Below are 24383 nucleotides of genomic sequence, written 5' to 3'. Positions count from 1 at the left end.
TGCCTCTGAACACATGAACTGTCTGTATATGTAAGTGTGTGTCTGTGCACATCATAAACATTGCCAATCAGGAATAGAACAGGGCATTAGAGGGATATAGGGCATGCTTGAGAGGGATACAGTGTCACCAACACTGACGTGAGAACACCCACAGCAACAAGAAGAGGAGAAGGGGAAAACCAAATAACTTTTATTTTATTCCCAACAATCAGTTCTCTCTCACTATCTTTTTCGCTCACAAACTCATGCTCTCCCTCTCTCTGTCTTCTCATAATTCCCTTTTAATGGATGAACAGTAGTAAGTGACTTCTGCCTCTGTTGCACTTTCAAAGGGAGCTACAGTGTGATGAATAGTTAAACAAGCAATAGGGCAGATTGGAAATTCACTTGAAACTGTGGCAGCCTGACACTACAAAGGGCTAAACCGAGGCCGGGGGACGTCCTCGTCCCTCAGAGAGGATTCCGCTGGAATAAGCCACAACCCAAAGCCCCCTGCCTCTGTCTCTCTGCCCTGTCACTGTCTCTGTCAATTTCTATCACTATCTTTTGCTTTTTCTTTCTATTCTTTCATCATTGACCCGGAGTAAGAAAGGAATGACATGACCTGTGTCCTGCTCTTATTTTTCACCAACAGGAAAATAACTTATAGTGCATTTCTCTCTCTCTCTCTCTCTTTCTCTCTCTCTCTCTCTCTCTCTCTCTCTCTCTCTCTCTCTCTCTCTCTCTCTCTCTCTCTCGTTTTCTCATTGTTTGCAGCCACACATTGTTTGATGTCTTCAGGGGTCTCGGACAAAGCACATCTTTCTTGGCCCTTATTTATTTCCTGTCTTTGACTGAATTAAGTCTTTCCTCTTCTTATCCCTCTGTCTCTCATTTTTCCTTGTTATAATTAAGTAGTGGATCTATAATGGCCATTTTTCAGTCATTTATGGTTTGTATGTTGCACTTCTCTCCCTTGCTACTGATTGTGCCACTAGCTCTTTGTCTGCTGCTGAATTAGAAATATACTAGACCTGCTATGTCAGTGTACGCATGCCAATGAAGCTTTGCCATTGACCGTGACTGCTCACCTACAAACCGCACACACACACTCGCACACACACACACACACACACACACACACACACACACACACACACACACACGCACGCGCACACACACACACACACACACACACACACACACACACGCTCATACATGCACGCACGCACAGACAAAGCTCACCTCTTGAAGTGCCTGTTGATTTTTAATCAGTTCCTTTGATCGTATTTCAAGGAGCACAGAGGCCCGTTCACACACACACACACACACACACACACACACACACACGCACGCACGCACGCACGCACACACACACACACACACACACACACACACACAACAAATGCACAAACTCTACGAATAATGCAGGTGACCACCTTTTAAATTGGATAAGGTAAAAAAATCTGATAGTGAATAACCTTCCCATGCAAAGCAGCCATTGAAACTGGCCAACATTTATCAGGCCACAATAGTTTTTATCAGGCTGATCTCATACTTTTTATCAAGCTATTACATAAAAATTACATTAAAAGAACTTTGTGGTCAAAATCATTGTAGTCAAAATGAAGTAAGGAAGTAAGAAAAGACAGAATGGGAATTTTCACAGTAGTATCTACACACCTCTTTGAAAGTCATGAAATATATCCTGGACTACAACTGGAAACATCTATGATGAACGCTACTTGTCACCATCTCTCTTTGTCTGTCTATGTGTCTGTTTGTCTGTCACCCTGTCTACCTGCCATGCTGTCTCACTTCACCTGTTCCTGATACCTGCAGGATAAATCCATTCATTATGAGTCTCACACTGGTAATCACCTTTCTGTCACAGGAGAACAGTCCTGTGTCTGTCAGTCAAGTCAGTTCAGTGCTTACCTCCCAGGAGGGATCTCTCTCTCTCTCTCTCTCTCTCACGCACACACACACACACACACACATACACACACACACACACGCACGCACACACACTTAAATACATAAACACAATACAATATACATATGCATCTCTAAACCTGTCAGTCCACACTAACCTTCTCTCCATTTTTGCCTCTCAAAAATGAGATGTAAATTTTCTTACCAAATAAAACATGAATAATTTATCTCCCAAAAGAGATGTCAGCCGCTTAATTATAATTTTTAAACATTTATTTTGCCTCGTCTTCTCGCTCTCCCTCTCTCTCCGGCTTGGTGTGCACTATAAAGGGATTTTACAAATATAGGGGGCTAATCACAGCCTTGAACATTTGCACCATACAAACTTATTCATGGAAGCTCCCCCCTCTCTCTCTCTCTCTCTCTCTCTCTCTCTCTCTCACACACACACACACACACACACACACACACACACACACACACACACACACACACACACAGTGCTGCATTACAGCATTTTCTAAAAGCATATTCAAAAAAAAGAAACCGCACAAACACACCATCAGCGAGTGCACCATCGGCAAGATGATGTACTTCATCCAGTATGGCGTAGTAAGCGTGCTTACCAAAGGCAGCAAGGAGACTAAACTGTCAGAGGGACAGTGTGACAGTAATATCATACATGATCACAGACACACACACACACACACACACACACACACACACACACACAAATTCTGCACCATCATTCCAAGGTATTTTCTCATGATCTTTCATCTTGTGTTTTTTGTGGAATGAAAATGTATATTAATTTATGATTAATTGTATTCAGATTTTCCATACTGGTTTTTAGAATGAATCCATCATACTTATGGTTGTTCCTGAAAGTACATTTTTAGCCAAACCAGACCACACCCTCCCTAGAGAGTGCTCTTGTGAAATTGTTGCTGCTTAAGTTGTTCAAGAACCGACAATCTCCAGAAGGTTATTGTGAGACTTGCAGCCAAGTTCCCTGATGCTCAGTCCTAGGGAGCGCTCCCTCTACAGGACTGGAGACAAAGTCAGGTCTGGCCATGACTGGTCATGAGAATCGAGAAATACATGCAAGGTTGCATTTCTAGTTTATATTGTGTAAAGGTCAAAAAATGCAAATACAAATAATGATGATGATGATGATGATTATCATTATTAAGAAGAAGAAGAAGAAAAAGAAGGCCATGATTTTCACTGAAACAGGAATAAAATATTTGTTTTGGTTATTGATTGGTATGCAAGGGGAATATTTCTACTTTAACATCATTCTTTACGGTTTCAGCAACACAGCTGTGTATTTTGTCATGACATGCCTTGAGAGTACATCTGATTACCCAGAAGAGACCCACTTAGAGTGCTTAAAAAATAAACAAATAAATAAAAGCACATTAACTGTGGTCAAGCCAACACCTGCAGCCTTCTTTGCAGTCTTAAGAGAAGACAGGCGAGAAAGAAAGAGACCCTCTTGGGGTTATTTATTTCAGATGAGCTGTCTCAGGACATTTTACTGTAAGGTTTCTTCAGAACAGGTTAGCTGGGCTCTCAAAGCACTGCCGTGCCCCTCACTCTTACTGTCTCTCACCAGCTCACAGAAAGCAATTTAAGCTCAAGCTGCCCACGCTACTTCTTTAGCCCATTTTCTACCAACATAAGTCATCTCCAGTTCCACCCAGTAACCAAGTAATTCTCACCCCATCCCACAACACCACTGAGACAGGAGGGTGACAGCTAGCATGTGCTTTCTACAACACATCAGCCACTGCATATTTTTGAACTGCTGCCAAGATGACATCACTGGACAGCTCAATGGGTTTGGAGGAGAATCCCAACAATCAGCCGCAGCAGCAAGTAGACACCCAGGTTGGCACAGTGTTGCGAGATAACCTTAATGTTAACCCAAACCTCCCAGAGAATGAGGCCAATTATAGGCTCTTGGACTCCCAGTTAGGGATGGCTCTAGAATCACCAGGGATTGAGTCTACCATCATCTGATTATAGGACCAGCACTTAGACCACTAAGCCACTAGGGAGCCCAAAGACATCCACACTTGCATCCAGTGAGAACAGGCTCCTCCTTCAGCAGAAAAACATTGTAAAAGCACTCTATATTGCACCAATGAGGTGCATACAAATTGAATACAAATATAAATTTACAAGAGATGTGAAATTATGGCTTGATCTAAATCAACCCAGCCTTAGTGGACTTAAATATAACGCCCTGCTCACCAACCAATTCTCCCAAGACATGCAGCAGACTGGCTCTGAAATTCTCAGTAGAGAATCATCGGTCCACCGACCTTATCAAAACACTCTAAATGAAGTCTACATAGAACAGTGGAAAAAATAAAATCAATAAGCAAAATCTGTACCTACACAAATTCAGTTAGCTTGATATCTAATGAACAAGAACTCCAAAACTGAGCACAATCTGTAAACTGAAAACTATTATGACTCATCTACCAAAAGAACAAATAATCTGTAAATTATGTTACTTATACGTCAGTGGGAATGTTTCATTTACTACAAATTTTCCCCAAATGCTATACAACATGTGAATCTTAAAATATTCTTAATTACTATGCTCTCAGTAATAAGTCAAATCTGCCTATTGGTGGAATTATTTTATAAATCTAAGTTTTCTCCTCCTCCTTCTTCTTCTTCTTCTTCTTCTTCTTCTTCTTCTTCATGATCTTCTTGTTTTTATTATTATTACTACACTGAGCAACAAAATGTAACTTTTTTTCACAAATTAAAAGAGGTGTTTTTTTTACACTGAATTTTATAGTTTTTTTTACACTGTTTTTAGAATTTTTTAGAATCACGTATAGTTTTTAAGTGATAGGTAAATTACATTCTACATTATATAAGTATACATTACTTATTCATAAATAAAGCTGTTATTACACTTAAAACAACTTGCTTCTGAAATGTATAATGTATGATTTTTGCCTATATTTGACCTCAGGAACATCCTTTTTCAGAGTCCAGTAGTAGTCTGCCAAGATAGTAGTAGTCTGCCAAGATACTCTTTCCTACAAAACATGCATAATGACATCAGTATACTGGAGCAAAAAACAAACAAACTATGTGATAGTGTGAAAACATACCTGGATTCAGTATGCAAAAATATAAAATAAACAATCTACTTTTTTGCTGACAAGTGTTATTATGCTACTAATGTATACTACTTCTACTAAAACATGTCATGTATGCTACTGTTACTAAAACATCCAGTGTATGCTACTTTTATTAAACAAATCAATAAATCAACTGTGACAATTTATTTGCATGTGTCGATTATTGATATCATTGGGGATTTGTATATGCTATTTGTTAAAACTATGAGGATCAGTTCAAATTTTAGCAGCAACTAGTAGATGTATAAATCCAGATAATTACAAACTATTTACAAAATGTTTAGCACAACACTAGTAATTTGTCCATGAAGCTGTGTGAAAAACGGCCTATTTCCAAAGGGCTCGCAAATACTTTGATGTCTAAGGATAGAGACAGAAGTAGAGAAAGTGGAAGTGGCTTCCAGAGTTCTGTACAGGGAATTGCATAAGTGGAGGAGAGACCTTAACTGCCAAGTGTTAATTAGAGATGTAGAGAGGAGAGTCAGGGAGGGAAAATCAGCACCATTTTCTGCTAACACCATTTGGGCCTGGCATGTCACAACATGCTGGTTACCATCACAAGCACACAAACCAAACTCACACACACACAAACACACACAAACAAACACATACTTAGATGACTCCATTTTCAGCAGATTTACACTGGATGCAAAGTCAGAATAAATAATGCAACACGTCTATACGTGCTCACAGACGCACACACAGACATCCACACAAGCAACCACTGGGGAATGTCATGTACATCACATGCGATGGTGCGTCGATAAATTTATCTTGAATGTAAAGACGCACACTACACAACTGGGTCCCACGGTCTTGTGTGCAGTCTCCTGTCCTCTTCGTCCAGACCTAAAGTGGCTGCTTAGAGTCGATTACATTGAGCAACAGAGGATAGCTAGATGGCCTAACAGAGTCTTCTCAAGGGCAAAGCAGACACATTTCTCACACATTCTAGAATAACTTATGCTGATGATTTTACTGCTGATGTTTTATAACTAATATATACATATATGTTATAAACCGTTATAACCACCGGCCCAAGAACCCCACTATGACTGGTATTAAGACACATTGCAAGCTGTGACATACCCATGTGAAATGCATGTTTTCCCTTTACCTTATCCAATAATATACAGAGTCATTCAGGCTAGGACTGTGGACCACTTTAGTTCAAGAAAACTTGCAATACTTCATGTTGTCAGTGCATATGAATAACACTCTGAATCCATCCTATTTGATGTGAAGGGAGGTGCAGAGTATGGAAGAAATGCTAGTCACCTCTGAGTGTGAAGCAGGCTGTTTCTGCCCGCAATCTTGAGAGTGTTATTCTCATCGCATGAGATGTGTCTCAACATGTAGAAAAAGAGTGAGAGAGAGAGAGAAAAAAAAGTGACAGAGAAAGAGTGAGAGAGAGACAGACATAGAGGGGGCACTGAGAGATGCCAAATTCCACAAGGGAAATCTGCTGGTTGTTCTCCAGACTCACGCCTTCTTATTGAGGGCTGGCTAAGGCTCTTACTCTACAGAGCTGGAGGACATAGGGGAAGGGCATGAGGGGATCAGGGACACAGCCGAGCCTCTCCGCCCTCAGGGCTTGTGAGGCCCGTGGAACGGGCAAGGGCCTAAACGCCCTAAAACGGGAGAGTAGAGGAGTGGAGAAAGGATCAGAGGGGACAGAGAGCCGGCAGAGGCATGGTGGTTAGGGGCTGAAAGTCAGTGGGAGTTTCTCTGCTTGGTTTTAGCCTGAAGGTTGCGCAGTGGTTTGATGAATGACAGAGAGAAGGTGCGAGAGATCGAGACGCCAGAGGAGAGAAACATGGCCATAGGGAGAAGAGAGAGGAGAGGCTGAGACAATCTGCTTTCAGCAGCATGTAAGAGAGGTGTGGGGCAGGCAGGGACAGAGAAGGTGGTAGGGAACTGATGAAGAAAACGAGTGAGGGCGAGGGATGGGACAGCATGACTCAAAAGTCATATGGTACGCTTCAGGGCACCACCCGAGTGAGCAGCACCTGAGCTGCACCCAAGCTAAACCTCTCGTATACGGGCTAGTCAGTGTCAACAATGAACACTGCTGCAGGCAGCCATTATAGGATCCAAGCAGTTAGTCCCTTCTGGTCTAACATTAGTTTCTAAAGCTTAGAGCCAGGTCTCTACTGCAGAAAATCGCTGCTCATCAGATCGTAATACTGTTCCCTTAACTTTAATCTTATGCCTCACTTTGATGAGTGGAAAAAATGACCTCTGATTGGCTTATTAAACTATGCAAACCCCTGTATTACAAATGACACTGCATTGTATTAGGAATGACACTGCACATTTATTCCATAGCAATTAAAGTGTGCAGTTATTGAACAGATTAAGAAAATTATAGACTAAACATAACAGTGACATAAGTGTTCACACATGGCATCTTAAGCCATCTTTCGTTAAGGCAGGAGGGGCAAAAATCCTCACTAAGCTCAGCTGATCTTAAGCATTCATCTGCAGAGGCTGTAGGGTTCAAAGTGATGGTGAACACTGTTAAGACACATTACGTGAATGTGAAGAAAAGGCACAAGAAGACTGAATACACAAACACTACCATCAAGGCTAACGTTCAAACTAAAAAGGAAACTAGGAGTAAAAAAGCCTAATGCCAATTAATGTTAATTGCAAAGAGGATGGAATTGGATATTTTGTAAGGGAAATTAAATGGCAGTAATATTAAATCAAACACTTCTGATGTAGTAGGCTGGGTGGATGAAATTCACTGAGGATACGAAACACTACTAACGTTTTCTTGTGGCAACATAAGAGTGATTTATGTAATAAATCAGTCAATCAATCAATCAATATTAAATTGGGGATGTCAGAGAGATGGCCAGTCAGTGCGCTGGCCCGAGGACACTTTGAAAATCTCTCGTACAGCTATAAAACTGTGGTCCGTTAGCAACATCCCAACAATGGCATGTTGCACTGGAGTAAATCTGCTGTGAAAAGTGATGAGTATTAATGAAAAGAGTTGATGTTTATTCATAAACAATTCAAAGCACTTATAGCAGCAAATGTGATCCTTCCCTTTCCTTTTCGGCATGTCTCTAAAGAATTTTACCTGAAATTAACTTCATTGTTATTTGTTTTCAGTTGAATATGCATTCAGCCCATTGACTTGGATTTAAAATAGATTTGTTAATTAAAATATATGCAAATGTTATTTGTAATATAGTAAAATCTGAAAAAGAATAGCAGAGAGTTGACTATTTTTGCAAGGCAGGGCTTTACAGGCCATTCTCAAAGTGAAGCAGTTTACATCTCACCCTCCCTTTACCTTAGAATGTTCATTTAAGGCAGTTTTGCTCAGATGTGACACACAGTAGGTTTAACACACCCTGCCCCACTGTAATAGAATGCTCTTTTCAGAGTGGATTATGCGCAGGCCTTTCTGATGACCATTTCCCCAGCCATCTTTATTGTGCTTGCTTGTGTCTCCCTTTTAGTTCCATTATAGTGATGTGAATATTTCTGAAGGATGTTTTCATGCAGATTTGGCTCATATATTTGATGCCAACTCAAACTGTCATCTCTCTGGATGTTTATATTGGACACAAAACAAAGACACATGCCCCCATGCACATGGGTAATTGTCATCTATATACTCTTGTGAAAGTGTGTGCATGAGTGTGTGTGTGCGTGTGTGTGTGTGTGTGTGTGTGTGTGTGTGTGTGTGTGTGTGTGTGTGTGTGTGTGTGTGCATGTGCATACAAGTGTATGTGAGAGATGGTGACCACTGACCACCCAGCTGATTGCAGAACTGAGTTCCAACCTAGATGTAACACATCTGATCCATGCCTCCAGAAGACATTACTCAGCTTGAGAAGGTGTGTATTATTTGATGTGGAACTAAACACTGCATGGGGACAGAGCTCTATGAAGGCACTGGCAACCACTGGAGTGAAGGCTATGTGTTTGCTTGCTTATATGAGGGCTTATAAAGCATGGGATCATTCTGAAGGTGAACTACAGCAGTGAATCTAATTACGAAGCCACTCACATCTTATGAAGTTCCAAGCCTGGCACTAATAGGCAAGACCTTCTAATGCAATCTGTTTACCTCTTTTTCTCTGCAGGTCAAGACAGTGTCTTAAGGCTTGTGGGCGGAAAGGGACTGATATGTATAGTCTCGCATTAGATTGCATCTTGACTCTCTTGCTGCATCTTGACTCTCTTGCTGTGCGCTCCATGTGCTTAACTAATGAGGTGACTGGTGACCTTGACACCCATCTATGGAAGATGAAACTTTGGATCTTGGCCCTAAAGGTTTTGGTCAAAAGACAGTTTGGATACACAATTATGTGAATACACTCAAGAATAATAATGGGATTGTAGCACAATCTCCAAAAAGACACACACACCCACTTATGGACACACCCAGGCATATGCACATGCTCATGCATACTCCTCAGAGTGGTAGGCTAACGTTCTGCTCTAAGCCTCTGTCCGGTGGTTCCTCTCATGGACTTGGAGATCCTTGGGAAGCGATCCAAGGTCCCACCATTAATCAACATAACCCATCCTTGAAGAGAAATGAATGAAAATGCCTTGGCCTGAAATATTAATCGCTGTTTACTGTGCTAATTTCCCCTCTGCAGGCAGCCTGGCCCGAGGGGGTTGGCTCAAAATGAAACGTGCCATTAGTGCTGTTGCCATGGGAGCGCATTGCCATGGGATGTGCATTGAGGTAACGGATGGCGGTCTGACCTAATGCCCTGGCCAAGGGTCCACTGAGAGGTAGAACAGCTGGTTAGCTCACTCGGTGAAGCCAGTCTTCAGAAACAGGCCAGCAGACAAGAGAAGGAGCCAACGCACACTCACTCAACCGACTGGACAAAGTGTGCTAGTTTTTGGTATATGCTTTTGACTGTGGTGGGGGTTTTTTCAGCCATTTTTTGAGCCAAATGTAAATTGGTGAAATGCTGCACAATATGCACTGCATACTTATAATTACATATATTGAGAAATGGCTCATGTAACGGTGAGCGGTAAGGAGTCGGATGCATGTGCGGAGAAGAGCGAGATTTATTATGGGCAAATCCAAAATCAGAGTTGTTAGGGCAGTCCAGGGTCATCGAGCCTATACGGCGCACATGAGGATACATCATAAAACGAACAAAACACATGAAGGCAAATAGGGGAAGCAGGTTATAACAAAGGCTAGGAAACACAAAGGCTAGGATAAACACAAAGGCACGGATTACAAACTTAAATACGTACATATACTTTTAAAAACATTCAGATATTAAACCAAACACAATGAACCTAACACACGCATTCAAATAAACATAAATGCACAGATTCACAGAAACACAACCATTCAACTAAACAATGAACAGCAAAGACACAGGGAACACGACAGTGTTTAAATACATGAACTTAACAAGGTAGAAACGAGGGACAGGTGTAAGCAATCAAACGAGGCGCGGAGAAAACTAAACTACGGCATGGAACTAAAATGCACAAGACAGGGAAAAAATGGAACATGGAAGTTGGAATGAACTAATCGTGACAGCTCATCTGAACTAGTACCATGTTTGGCACCTTATCGATGTGCTGCTCAGAAAAATTGGATTTAGTGAATCCAGAGTAACCAATGAACACAAAGTGTATTTACTCACTCAAACGTTATATACTAGATTAAGATTACATTTTTAATAAGCAATAATTATTTTTTGGTCTCTTTTCTTACCACAAAGAAACTGCAAATCAGGTTTCTGACCAATCCTTTTGAGGTTTCAAGGACATTTCTAGAGTTTCAGGGCACAATTTCGCACTCCGTGGGGTCACACCCGGTGAAGAGGTAGCTCCAGGTCTCTTTTCTTTCTCTCTGGAGTGTGTCTGTAAGACTTTGACTGTAATTATGGGTATCGCCCATCGAATGACTGCCACACACACACACACACACACACTTTTTTATCATTGTTCATTCATGTATCATATATACATACACACATACATACACACAGTTATTTTGTGTGTTCTTATCACTGTTTTATCAGTGCTATCTTGCTTTTATCATTCTAGCATGGATTTGTTCATTCAATTATTAATAACGTTGGCATGGCTACTACAAAGCAATCACCTGCTGAGTTACTGTGTCACTGGTCCTAATCAGGCTGTGGTTTTCTCTTCAGCACCTCATCAGCTGTTTAGAGAAGCTTCTGGACTGTATTCATATCAAGCACAATTTTCCCACTCTTTTTTCTAAGCAAATCTGCTGTTTGTACTTTTATTTCCCATAGTCTTTCTCTCCTTCTCTCTCTATCTTTCTCTCTTTCTACAGTTCCTCATTCTGCCTATCAATCTTCTGGAAGCATCTAGCCTGTATGTAGCACACTAGGGGTCCCAATATGACCCCCAATCTCATTCCAGCGGAGCATCTAGTCTCTCTCCATCTCCTCCTCTCGTTTTCCAACTCTCCAACGTGCTCCACAGATGGTGGGCCATGTGGCAGGCTGGCAGCCCTGCTCATTATTGCCCCCTGCCATGCCCAGCGAGAGGCGGGCGTCAGCAGGAGCGCACGGGTACCACGCCGTGCTGTCCACCCCTACAGGTGAGCACCTGGCACACACTGCCCTACTTCCAATCTAGGTTGCTCAGTGAGTGGAGTTAGAACTCTGAACGTGTTAACTACTCAAAGCGAAGGCAATTTGCAGTCTTCAAGGCAGTTCCAACAACACCAAGCCAAACATGCACAGAATGAGCTCTGGTGGTCAATTGTTGTTGTGCAAGTCTGGGTAAGAAGAGTTAAAGTAGAATGGCTGACCCTGACCAGTGTCAAACATCAAGCCACAAAACTACAACATGCTAAGACTTGATCATCAAACCATTTACTACTGTATGGACTCTCAAGGAGCATGAGTTAAATCCAAATCTTTAATATTTCAACACATGCATTAACCATGTCCTTTACAGAGACTGTATGCTAACGTTTGCTTCACATACATTCAGTAAAAGTGATCTTTTTACTTGCACAGGCATTGCGGACACTCTTTCTCCTAGCCACTTCTCACTCACCTTCTCCTGGTACTGCCGCCGTGAGGAGTCCAGCGATTGGATCAGTGCCGTGGCGTGGCCCACAAACATGGCGTAACACGTGGCACCCACTATCATGCTCAGGATGGTCAGCCACACGTCCGTCATGCCCACTGGTGGGTACATGCCATAGCCTATACACAGCATGTGGCTCATGGCCTTGAAGAGCGCGTAGGAGTACTGCTGGCCCCACGTGTCGTTCTGCCGGGGAAGGAGAGAGGCAAAGACGGGTGAGAGGTCATGACACCGGGGTCCTAACCACCTCTCTGGTGCACAATGTACAGCTGCCACTCTAGCGCCATGACCTCCAGGATGGCCTCGGCAGAGGGGCCCGTGAGATAGAGCCCACTGCCTCACACATGAAAACACACTGTGTCGAGGAATTCAAATTCTTTGGATGGTTGGGTGAAGAGGCACATGGGGACAAGCCCCATGAGCTTGGCAGGGAAAAACACAGCGATTTGGAATGGGGAATGTGAGTGAATGGGGCTCGGGGTGGAAGGCTTCTGCGGGAAAAAGTGGGTCAGCTATTTAGAAAGATGTGAAATTTCAGTGTGTCTCTAAATTGTGAATAAATAAGCCCTTTTCCTTTGGATCTGTGTGGAAGTCCACGTGGAATCAATATCGGCTCTCTCCTGACAAGATGTGTCCAAATTGCTTTCAAACTTATTTCTACATGGGCATAGCCCTGAAAAAAAAAAAAAAAAAAGAAGCCAATTAGAGCTTCCAAAATGGAGGAAAAATACTGACACAGTGTGATAATGGTAGAGCTGCATAAGGAGCTGTATAAGTTAAAGGCATCTTATATGATCCTGAATCTCTGAAACAATCTCAACTTAGTTATAATTCAGGTAATGAGCATTCTGGTGTGAGAAAACAAAAGCCACACATCAATAATTTCTTTACGTTTTCAGGCCACTTGTTTAAGTCCAAGAGCATGTGGACAGATATGCCTTATGACTAAACATTGTTTATTATGGATTTTATTCATTACATGCAAGTGTGCCAGCCTAAAAATACCAGTCAAAAGAAGTGGAAATGTTCCCTCCATGGTCACCTCCTCCAAGACAATGTTCATTATCCCCAGTCCACCACGATTTGCTCTACCCGTCTTCCCCCAGAACTGGCGACCTACTTTCAACTGTATCAACTTTAACTCAGGTCTGATTTATGCTTCTTCATATGTCCTATAAGGTAATGGCAGATCACCACTGTCTCTTTGAAGCCAGAGAGCTTCTGTAGGCTCGCAGGTGGATCCTGTTCACACATCAAATGTTACAGAAGTTGGTTTGTATTTGACCCAAGCCTGGCTAGTGAGGTCTTTCTCACCTAGAGATACAGGGTCATACCCCAGCTGTTAGGGCACTTGGTTATAAATCCATAAAGGGAACTCAATTACTTGTTTGAGGGAGGGTTTGTAATTCGAAGAGCAGCCCTTGACACTCTGTGAGCATTAGGGCCTGTTTATATGCTACACTCTTGGTTAACAATAAGGGTGCTCACTGGAACACTGTCAATACGCCATGATATTGAATTAGGGAAAAAAAAAAAAAAAACAACTGAGTATCTGAGCCATTTCTTCTTGACTTTTTTTTAATAACAAACCTTCAAAAGGGTCACCTTGAAGAAAGTATGGTGACCACTGCCTGAGATGAATATGCAAATACAGCTCACAGAGCAAAAAGAAAAAAGAAGAAATGCACTATGAATCACTAACCCACAATTCCCCCTTCTCCAGCTTGCGGTAACAGAGGCTCTGGCTAGCAATTACCAAAATCGGATAAGATGAAGATGAGAAACAGCCCCATCCCCATCGCCAGCCCCAACCCCCACTCCCTTGAAATCTGGTAAGAGTGGTGCTGTCCAAACATACCACCATCTTGTTCTTTGACACCCAGCAGTCAGCGGGGAAGTCCTGCAGCATGGGCACCAGAAATTGCAGGCAGCCGTCCCAGTGACAGAGCAGCAACATCATGCCGATGAGGTTGACGATCCGCACCATTGCGCTGGCCAGGTCATAGGTCATGTGGAAGATCTGGGAGAGTAGGGAGGGGGAAAAGTGAGAGCACTGGGTGAAAGGGAGGAGTGACCCTCGCTCATTAGGAAAACTGCAATGGTCAATTCGGGGTTTGAATCGTGAAGTTGCAGCCATCATGGATTGTGCGCTACATGACATGCTATTCAATCGCCTGACTTATCGTTTGATCAGTGCTTCGGCTCCTGGTATACACTGATGACTTAGTGTTCAAACAGCGCCTCGGGTCCTGGTTTACACTGATGACTTAGTGTTCGAACATCGCCTCGGGTCCTGGTTTACACTGATGACTTAGCATTTGAGCAGCGCCTCGGCTCCTGGTATACACTGATGATAACCTTCATACAGTACTTGGGCATCTGGTATACAGTCATGGCCAAAAGTTGTGACACAAATTTTGGTTTTCACAAAGTTTATTGCCTCAGTTTTATTGTCTGATGTTTATATGGTATATTAAAGTACAATTATACTCATTTCATACATTTAAAAAAAAAAAGTATTGACAAATACATCCAGTTTAAGCAAAAACTTAATATTTACAATGTTGACCCTTCTTTTTTAAGACTTATGCAATTCACCTTAGCATGCTGGATATCAGCTTCCGGGCAAAATCTTGACTGATGGCAACCCATTCTTGCCTGATCAGTGCTTGGAGTAGATCACAGTTTCTGTGTTGTTGTTTGTCCACCCTCTTTTTGACAACAGGTTTTAAATGGGATTCAGATCTGGGGAGTGACGTGGCCATGGACCCAAAATTTCAATGTTTTTTTCACCGAGCCACTTGGTTATCACATTTGCCTTGTGACGTGGTGCTCCATCATACTGGAAAAAGTATTGTTCATCACCATAGCTGTTGAGCAGCACCTTGGCTCCTGGTATACACCAGTGCATTTGTGTTTTGCAGGCTTAACAAGAGAAGCAATAAGCAGTAGAATAGAGCATGCACATGTAATAATGTACAGTGATTTTTTTCTTCCCTTTCTTTGTCCTTTGTTATGGGACTCCCCTCTTTGTGCATTCATATATACAAATGCAAAAATAATAGATTTTTGAAACTTCTAGCTGCAGTAGTAAATTATGAATCTAATTCATATGCATTAGATATGCTTTATGATCAGTGATGACTGGCCATCAGGAGTACTGGGACAATTCTCGGTGGGCCGCTCAGAGCTAAAAATAGAGACCGATTAAAGTATTCTAATATTGAAGTGTGTATTGGCCCACGGTATCCTAAGTGCATGTCCATCAGCTAATCAGGGAAATCTCGCCTCTCTCAGGATAAACCGTAATTACAACCGTGAAAACATTAGTTTAGTAATGAGTGCAAAAAAAAGGATGAAAAGACACACTTCAAGATAAATGTAGATAAACTTGTTTGACAGATTACTTCAGTCGCTTGAGTAGAGACTGTCGGCCCCGTCTAAAATGACGCCTTTTCCCTTTTTAGAGCACTTCCGTAGCTTAAAGTTGTAACATGCATGAGGTGGAAAGCAGTACGCAAATGCAGATATATGATCACGAAAGAAACAAACGAAACAAACTAGGAAGCCAACGATACAAATAAAAGCACGATATGAAACACGATGATGGAGGACAAAGAAGTAGCTAACAAGGCTAGAGACGAAGGCTAAACTAGACACAGGGGTACTCAATATCCAGAGGAATTCCACGAAGCGCATGGAAGGCATGACAGGTATTGCTGTGGGATCCGCAACGCCAGAGGAGGGGCAACCGGGTTAGCGATTTTTCCACCTATCAGGTTTTTTAGTTTGTTTTGTTTTGTTATATTTTATTTTTGTGAAATTTGAAAATGCGCAAAAAGGGAAAAGCCCTATATAAATGTAAAAAGCGCGATATAAATAAATTGGACTCGACTTGACTTGACGCTAGAGTAAAGCCGAAATGTGAAAAAAGTGATTGAAAGGTGTTTTTTCGAATAAATGATGACATATTAAGCCGTAAAACCGAATTATCTAATTATCTAAACTATTAAACTACCCCTGAATATAAATTATTTTATATCAGAGGTATTATGCACTATTTGGGTGAAGGTTGTGTCATTTCATGTCCAGCATTAGTGCACTACAAAGGGCGGAGGAAGTCATTTGAGATGGTGCCATTAGTCTCGGTTCAATATACGTCCACAGTAATATCAGAAGGTTTAATTGTCTTAGAAAAATGTGAAGGCTCAGGTTTTACGTCTAGTGCTGTCTAGAAGTTTACTGATACATTAGAACCATTTAAGCATGCAATGCTTTTAATTTATTTATTTTAAAGATAGGAAGTACATTTACACTGGCCATGCTGATATACATGTTAATCCATTTTCTCATCATGTAGGATTTGAGGCTTTTAAACCTGCTCAGCACCAGATTCCTACTTATGCTAAGTGATCTTTGTCCTGCGATAGTTCAGTTTATCTTTCTGTTAATCTCGATCCCATTCTAGGCCACTGTGTTCTCAGCCAAAAACAAGCCAGTGTGTGCAAAGACCATCCCTCACTTATATAATCACTGTCCTTTTTCTTTCTTTTTACAGATGGCTTTAATGGCTCTGTGCTCTGTAAGGGTTTATGTGTGCATACGCGTATGTGTGTGTGTCTGTGAGCGCGTGTGATTGAGTGTGCAAGCACATGTGTAAAACGTCACTTTAAAACCATGGGACAAGAATAAAGCCGAGGCTTATACTGATAAGGGAGCTGAGGTTGGTTTAGCAAATCACTAAGGAACGTCTTAAATAGCGACAATAGAGAGGAAATATACAGAGAGATAGAGGCGGTGAAAGGACCAGGGAAAGGAGACGGGAAGCCCCTTATGTACGTGAAATCCTTTTAGAGTGCACTCCAAACAAGGGACATGGGAAGATAGCTAACTAGATAGATAGATAGAAAACAGAGAGAAAGTTTGTAGCAGAGAGAAAAAAGAGACACGTGCAAAATGAGAGAGACATTGAATATGAGACTTAATTATTATGGTATTGGAGGATAAGTGTATGATGTCATCAAATCAATGGACACTTACGGTAAATGCGCATTAAAAATCGGAATACTCGGAGCACTGATTTTCTCCCACCAATTACTAGGAATAGAAGAAGGCTGCTGCCTGAGACCTACACTATTTAACATGTACATCAATTAATTTTTGATGTACATCCTGGCCTCACTGCAGATGACACTACAATTAAATGTTTACTTAATGCAGATGACCTAATTTTGTTATCAGCTTCAAGAGAGAACCTACAATATAACTTTTTTTTTAGAAGAATTGTGAACTTCTCTGAAAATCAATCATCAAAAAACTAATAAAAGAAAAGACATAAAAATTAAGGAAAAACATTTTTATAATAAACAATGCAAATATTTAACAAACACACACATACATGTATTTATGTATATCGTGTAACAATACATTCCACAGGACGTTTTGGCTTCAGTGTACAGAGGAAAACACCAAATAATGCATGCAGAGCCATATTAGGACAGTATCCTCTACTATTAAATATTCAAAAAAGAGCACTAAAATCTTTGAAAGTTTGAGACCCTAACAGTGCATTGTAAAGTGCTGGCCTGCCAGGAGCCAAGGGCAGAACGTAGTCCAACTAAGACAGCTGGCCCTGAGGCTCAGTGAACTGAAACCAACTGATATGTCAAACACCACAGAGCCTCAGGACAATCTCCCAAACAATCAGACCCAACCAAATGATAACACACACACACACACAAAAAAAAAACAAAAAAAACCCCATCACATATTGGAAAGAATCCACAAAGTTCTATGCTATTTGGGCCTAAATAGAGTAGCCTACGCACTGTCAACTTATCTGACCACACTCAAAGAGCAAAAGGAAACATTAACAAGGTACAGACTCAGTGACTACTACCTAGAGTACAACCTAGGCATGGCTGCCCAGAGAAGACAGACTGGGCTACTACTGCCACCCGGGAGTGGAACAGACAGATCTGGACTTCCAAACCAACTGTTCTAATTGATATCAATCAATTAGAAAACCATTCTATAAGAACATTTGTTTCCAGATTGCAGTAACAGAAAAATGGCCCTATATCTTGGGGGGGGGGGGGGGGGGGAGACTGGGGCGATTATGAAAGCAGAAAGATTCATAGCATCACATCTTTACATCTTACCACAGCCAGCAGGGACAATCTGTAAACCCTCCACCCCCCACCCCCCTCAAGTGGTCAGTATTGTTGATTAATGACTGTTAACAATTTATTTTGTTGATAATGTACCTTTTTTCTTTTTTGTAGATAATTTCTCCTTTCCTGATATGTTAATTTGCTTTCAGCAATAATATAACATTCATGCCAATAATCCATTGTTGAACTGAATTGAGAGCGGATCTGGGAGAGAGAGAGAGAGAGAGAGAGAGAGAGAGAGAGAGAGAGAGACAGAGACAGAGACAGAGAGCATGCTGATGAAGGGTAAGATCGGCTAATCCTAATGATAACTGCACCCTTGGTTGCAGGGTACTGGATTGTAATGGCCTCCACAATTTAAAGCTACTTAATCCCATTGAGGCCATGGCATGCACTGTTAACTGCATCTCTCCATATTAAAAGCCACTCAGCACTCTTAAAAACACACTTCTTAAAGGCTTATAGCTGCAAGGGATGCTCTTACACTCTGTTGTTATTAGGCAATTGAAGAGCCCCATAAATCAGTTACAGTGGCTCAGTTGTAAAATTGGCTTTCTCCCACTATCCCTTTCTCTTGCCCACTGCAAGTACCTGCCAACTGCTGCTAGTGTGATTACACTCCATATGCTTTATTTGCGTGTGTACATGTGTGTGTACATGTGTGTGTGTGTGTGTGTGTGTGTGTGTGTGTGTGTGTGTGTGTGTGTGTGTGTGTGTGCCAGCATTCAAAGAGATATGACCTACATTAACTGCAGGAAATGTACACCATACAGTTCACAAACAGTCTAATGTTAAATTCTTCTAGTGAACCTGGAATGTGGGCTACATTAACTGTGTTTTTACAGATTTCCAATCTAGGGTTTGTGCTCATCCAATGCAACGATGCTGTGTTCCATGAACAGCATAGCACACACCTAATGACATGCCATGGGCAGCCATGGAAGCAGCAGCTATGTCTTCTGTCAGCTCAGTTACTGATCCCCACATCATAAGGACAAGAGAATGGCGCGCTCAGGATGGTGGGGTACAGAAAAATGACTACGTAGCTCTCTCGCTCTCCCTCTCCCGGCTTTCAGTCAAAGCTTTTAGCCCTGGGTGCTTTTGCATCATCGGAGTGGATTCGTGCGCCTGCCTGAATGCAGAGCTCAGTGCCGCCTTTGTCACTTTCACTGGTTGGAAGTAAATGCCACTCTGTAATGTTAGCTACCTGCCAAAGCATTTTCGGTATGCAAAAAAAGTCTCATGATTTATCTTCTTTTCACCTTATATTTGTTTCACCTTGTATTTGTCAGAATACCATACACACAGAAAGAGAGAGAGGGACAGAGAGATCTCTATGGGAGACACAAAGAACATACAGTCAGATACTTGCTACATAGTTTTGAAACCACATATAATGGAAAAATGTAGTTTATAAGAAACTTTACACAGGAAACCTAAGTGCGAATTTGTATTGGTGATTTCCAAGGTAATCAAGTGACCTATCCACAAACCATAAAGTCTTCTTGAGGGCCTAAGGAAAAGCCTTTTATATTACATGCTCTCTTCAGGAGGTACAATGCTTTTATGTTTATTTGGATTTACTTGGTGGTGTATCATGAAATGATCTTAAATGCTTTTAAGATTACACCGCTGCAGGAGCTCATTTTGGACCTTTCACATTTAACTTATATTGTTGCTTTCATTGTTATGTTGGCATGTTTGTTAAGAGAAAAAAACCTTATTCTTCAGAGTGAAAAAACGTATTAATCTGAAGACATGCAGGTCTTTCCTGCCAACCCAGAACCTGCAGCTCTACCCAGAACCCTTTAAGAACCCTTGTGGGGAGCACAGGTTCTCCACATTACATTTGCATCAACCGTTAGTTGTCCTTATATGTCTCCATCAACTTCTACACAGGCCAGAACTCTTTACAGCCAGCCTGGTATAATGTCATGCAAATCTTAAGCTATTAGCTAGCAATATGAAAGGAAGGCATTACACATCACTTAGCAGAGCTGAGGAGTCTCCACCACACCCCCTTTCTGTCTCTTCTTCAATCCCTCTCTCCTCAATTTTCTGTTCTAATGAATTAGCAACACAGAGTGAAGACAGACTTTGGCTGAATTAGAAAAATTAAAATAATGCTAGTAAATTGCTGAAATTCATTCTGATTCTGGGTTTTGTGAAATAATTTGGAAGGATCCAAGGAATTAGGCTTAAAGCCTGTCCATCAGTATTCCAAATGGCGAAAGGCTATTCTTGGTGCATAAATCATAAAAACTGTGGAAGCCATTAAAGAAATTATTTTTTTACTTCTTTTCAGAGACTGTCTATGTTGTCAGTCAAAAATGCACTAAACAAACACATTATTTCTCTCTCCTACTCATTCACTCTCTCACTTTGTCTTTCTGTCTGTCATTGAGCATGATGAACACACAGGATTTGTCACTAATGAAAAGGGGATACAGTAGATCTAATTACATTACATAGTGGCTGATCATTCAAGTTTTGATTGATGAAGAGAACACACATAAACACAGACATGCACGCACACACGCACACACACACACACACACACACACACACACACACACACACACACACACACACACAGTCTCACAAAAAAAGTGACAATTCTGACTTTGCAAAAAGTGTAACAATTTTCAGATATACCAAGGAGACTCTCAATAAGGACATTTCTGTAAGACTAGGCTTAAATGGAAGTATCCTAAAAAGATGAACTTTATGTGAATAAACTGACTCATCTCTCTTTGAATGAGAGATATGCTAATCTAGACTTGTGAAAATAACTATGTCAAAGCATCTGGTGGTGGCTGTCATGGATACTAATTATGATAAAAGCTTGGTGTGATTGATCCACATGAATTCCAAGAGAATTACTCACACATGCTTGCATTAGAATTCATTCTCACAGTGTCAGAAAGAGTGCTCTGTTGTTTCAACACTATCGATGACAGATGGATAAGCTGGTTGTCATATGCTCTTGTTCCCTCCAGATATGCCTTCTCTATCTATCCTTATTTACAATTGTCTTACAGATAAAGGTAACCACACAAAGATGGAGTTCTGTCATCAGGCATTTGCGATTTTATTTACCCCAAATAACTTGGCATGACTCTTGATATCCAGAGATCCTCTGAGATCCACTTCACATGTGAGATCCACTTCACATGTGAAACATAGGCTCTTCCAGAAAAGAAGTATGCACAGAGGCACAGCAAATTAGGTTTGAAATTACTTTAAATATGTAAAAGTTTACTTAATGTATAGCAGAGTATAATGTTGCAAGATAGTTTATACATGTAGAACAGGGACCTCCAATTAATTGCCATTTAGTACAAAGGTTATTAACGCAACATTTAACAGAGCTTCCTAATAGCATTATGTATCTGAAGGCTAGGGAGTTCTTCACAGGCCATCCGTAACTTCCTGTAGCTCTTGGCCTTTGTGACCTGATATTTTCATTGGAACATATAGAGAAATAAGGAGTTGGGGGTGTTTTGGCTGTGCAGTAGCAATGGGCATGTGCTAGATTACATATGCTTTACATAATAGTTATTTAAGATGGACTGCTGAGCATGAGGCACACACGAGTCCTTCAGAAGGACTCTTCGCGGCAACTGCCAGGTCTCTTTGTATGGCCCGTAATACACTATTCAACCCTTTCTTCATCCCTTGGTTATCTCAAACAGACCAGAGTGCCAGGTGCCAGGCGAGGTGCCAGGTCACCATGTGAAAATTAATCCTGGTGGCATTAGCTCACTGGTGGCATTGCTGAATTTATGACAGGGTGATTATATTGAGGAGTGAAGTGAAGGGCTGCAAGCTTTCGACGCACACTGTGTGCCACGGAAGTAGCTAGGGACCTTCGGGGCATATCGGATCATTGCCTGAAAATCCAGCGCTCATTCAGGCAGCAGAAGCCATAAATCTGAACGCTCCCAGATGCCAGTATTAATAGAGATGGAGTCTCCGCCTCCACATAATAAACAAATACAGATGGCCTTTCCTCCAGAGCTCCCCATCCAAGATCAAACCACCACATGTAATTGTTTGTCATATTCCCACCCACTATCTTAACTCTTCTAACTGAAAAAGTACTTAGGATCTGACTGTGGTCCTAAAGAGGGTGGTTAAGTATCACCATTTAAAGCTTATTGCCCTAAAGGGGATGCTTCAGCTTTTTAACCACCTCCTTCATTAATGGCTCCTGTAATTGTCCGAAACATGCCCCAGGATTCTTGAGTCAACGAGGAGAGCTTGCTCAGATAGTCACTGCGGGGCAAATGATGACATCACAAGCATCTGGTGCATCAGCCACTCTCACAGGTTAGTCATTAGTGCTTTTGTTTGAGTTTGATTCAATCAGATGCCGACTAATTTGATTCTGCTCATTGCTTCGTCTACGGTAAAGGGGTCGGATGAGAAGGACATCCGGCCTGTGCCTTATTTTTAACCCCAGTGAAATATGACAATCGGAGTGAACCAGCTGTCAAAGTGAAGAGGCGGCAAAGAGGCTGTGGCAGGCTATCTCCGCTGCACTTCTCTTTATCTCTGACACTCTTATCCCTGTTACTTTACTCCCTGCCCCAGTGACTAACATGACCTGTAAAGCCACTCCATGTTTGGTGTTTGGAGCACTCTGGATTTGTGGAGGTTCAGATTGCTTGGTCACCGAGATGAGTTAATGATTTGCCTTGCAACTTATCAAACATTTAATATTTTATGTATTTTTGGTAAATAGGAGAGGTTTTTTTTCAACAAATGATTCAAAAGTTCTATAGTATTGTAACGTTGGGGAAGCAAGGCAGGATGGAGAGTTGTGTCGCACACACAAAGATGTTTCTTATAACACGTAACAAAACTGAAAATAAAACATGAGCAACAACACTACATAGAAACAAGACAAAATGCTGCAAGCACTAAACAGGACTTTAAACACTAAAGGGGCTAGTAACAGCATGCATGAGGTCAAAAACTGACAGAGACTTAACAACTAAACAGGACCCTAACTACATACTTTAACAGGGGAGATAAGAGACAGGTGTGACACATGGGAGGGGTGTGGCGACAAAGACACACACACACACACACACACACACACACACACACACACACACACACACACAAGACATCACACAAACATAGGGAGGAGGAGGGGGCTGTGCTGTGGCAAGAATATTATAAAAAGTTTAGATATGTATCTTCTCAATTTAATTAGATTTAATTAATTTTAGTGATTAATACTTTAGTAATTAATTAAGTAAATAATTCAAAACTTTTGAGCAGCAATTCCAAACTTTTGAATGGTGGTGTGCGCGTATATATATATATATATATATATATATATATATATATATATATATATATATATATATATATATATATATATATATATATGTAACAGCAGTGTACTATAGTAAGAGATATGGAGATATTCAAAATTGTAGCCCACTACAAGTTTGAAAAAAAAAAAAAAAAAAAAAAAAAAAAAAAAAAATATATATATATATATATATATATATATATATATATATATATATATATATATATATATACACACATATATCTTTCTTTCAAAATCTCAAAATTGGCTTCTATAAGCTATCTACAAGCTATCAGAACTAACCAATTATATCAGTGGGGCTGCTGGCAGAAGAGACAGGGATCAGGATATCTGGTTGAAACTTTAAGGTGTTTTCCTATTCAATACATTCATGGCTGTTTTTGCAAGTGTCTCAGAGGAGCCTGTGATTGCCAGGTAATCTATCCCAGCTTATGTGCCATGTGTTACATTAAGACCAACCCGCTGCTCTGGCCCTCTCAGCCAAGTCAAGGTTCAGTACAAATTCCATATTAAACACCTTTCAGGAGCAAGGGACTATTTTAGGAGTGAGGACTGTCTGTTTCTCCCTCTTGCTCTTGCTCACGAAGCTTTTAAAATAGTGTTTCATCATGCTTTACAATAGTGAAGTGTAGGCTTATTCAGTAGTAGTATCTGTCAGAGATAAAAAATACTTTCAAATTAAGCATTATATAT

The 24383-nt window shown here is 41.1% G+C and overlaps 1 protein-coding gene across 1 annotated transcript in view; it reads right to left on the bottom strand.

Moving 5' to 3' along the window:
* Positions 1-24383, bottom strand: part of hcn4 (hyperpolarization activated cyclic nucleotide-gated potassium channel 4) — a 67981-nt gene that overhangs the window by 20833 nt on the left and 22765 nt on the right. Inside the window, exons 3-4 of the mRNA XM_027008013.2 lie at positions 14026-14187; positions 12135-12353 (exon numbers count right to left, since the gene is read on the bottom strand). Of these exons, the coding sequence (XP_026863814.2) occupies positions 12135-12353; positions 14026-14187 (381 nt within the window). The remainder of the gene's footprint in view (positions 1-12134; positions 12354-14025; positions 14188-24383) is intronic.

The sequence above is a fragment of the Electrophorus electricus genome, chromosome 4 (assembly GCF_013358815.1).
Source record: "Electrophorus electricus isolate fEleEle1 chromosome 4, fEleEle1.pri, whole genome shotgun sequence".
In the NCBI taxonomy this organism is placed as follows: Eukaryota; Metazoa; Chordata; class Actinopteri; order Gymnotiformes; family Gymnotidae; genus Electrophorus; species Electrophorus electricus.
Note: the sequence above shows the minus strand (reverse complement) of the source record. Positions and strands in the feature narration are given on the sequence as shown.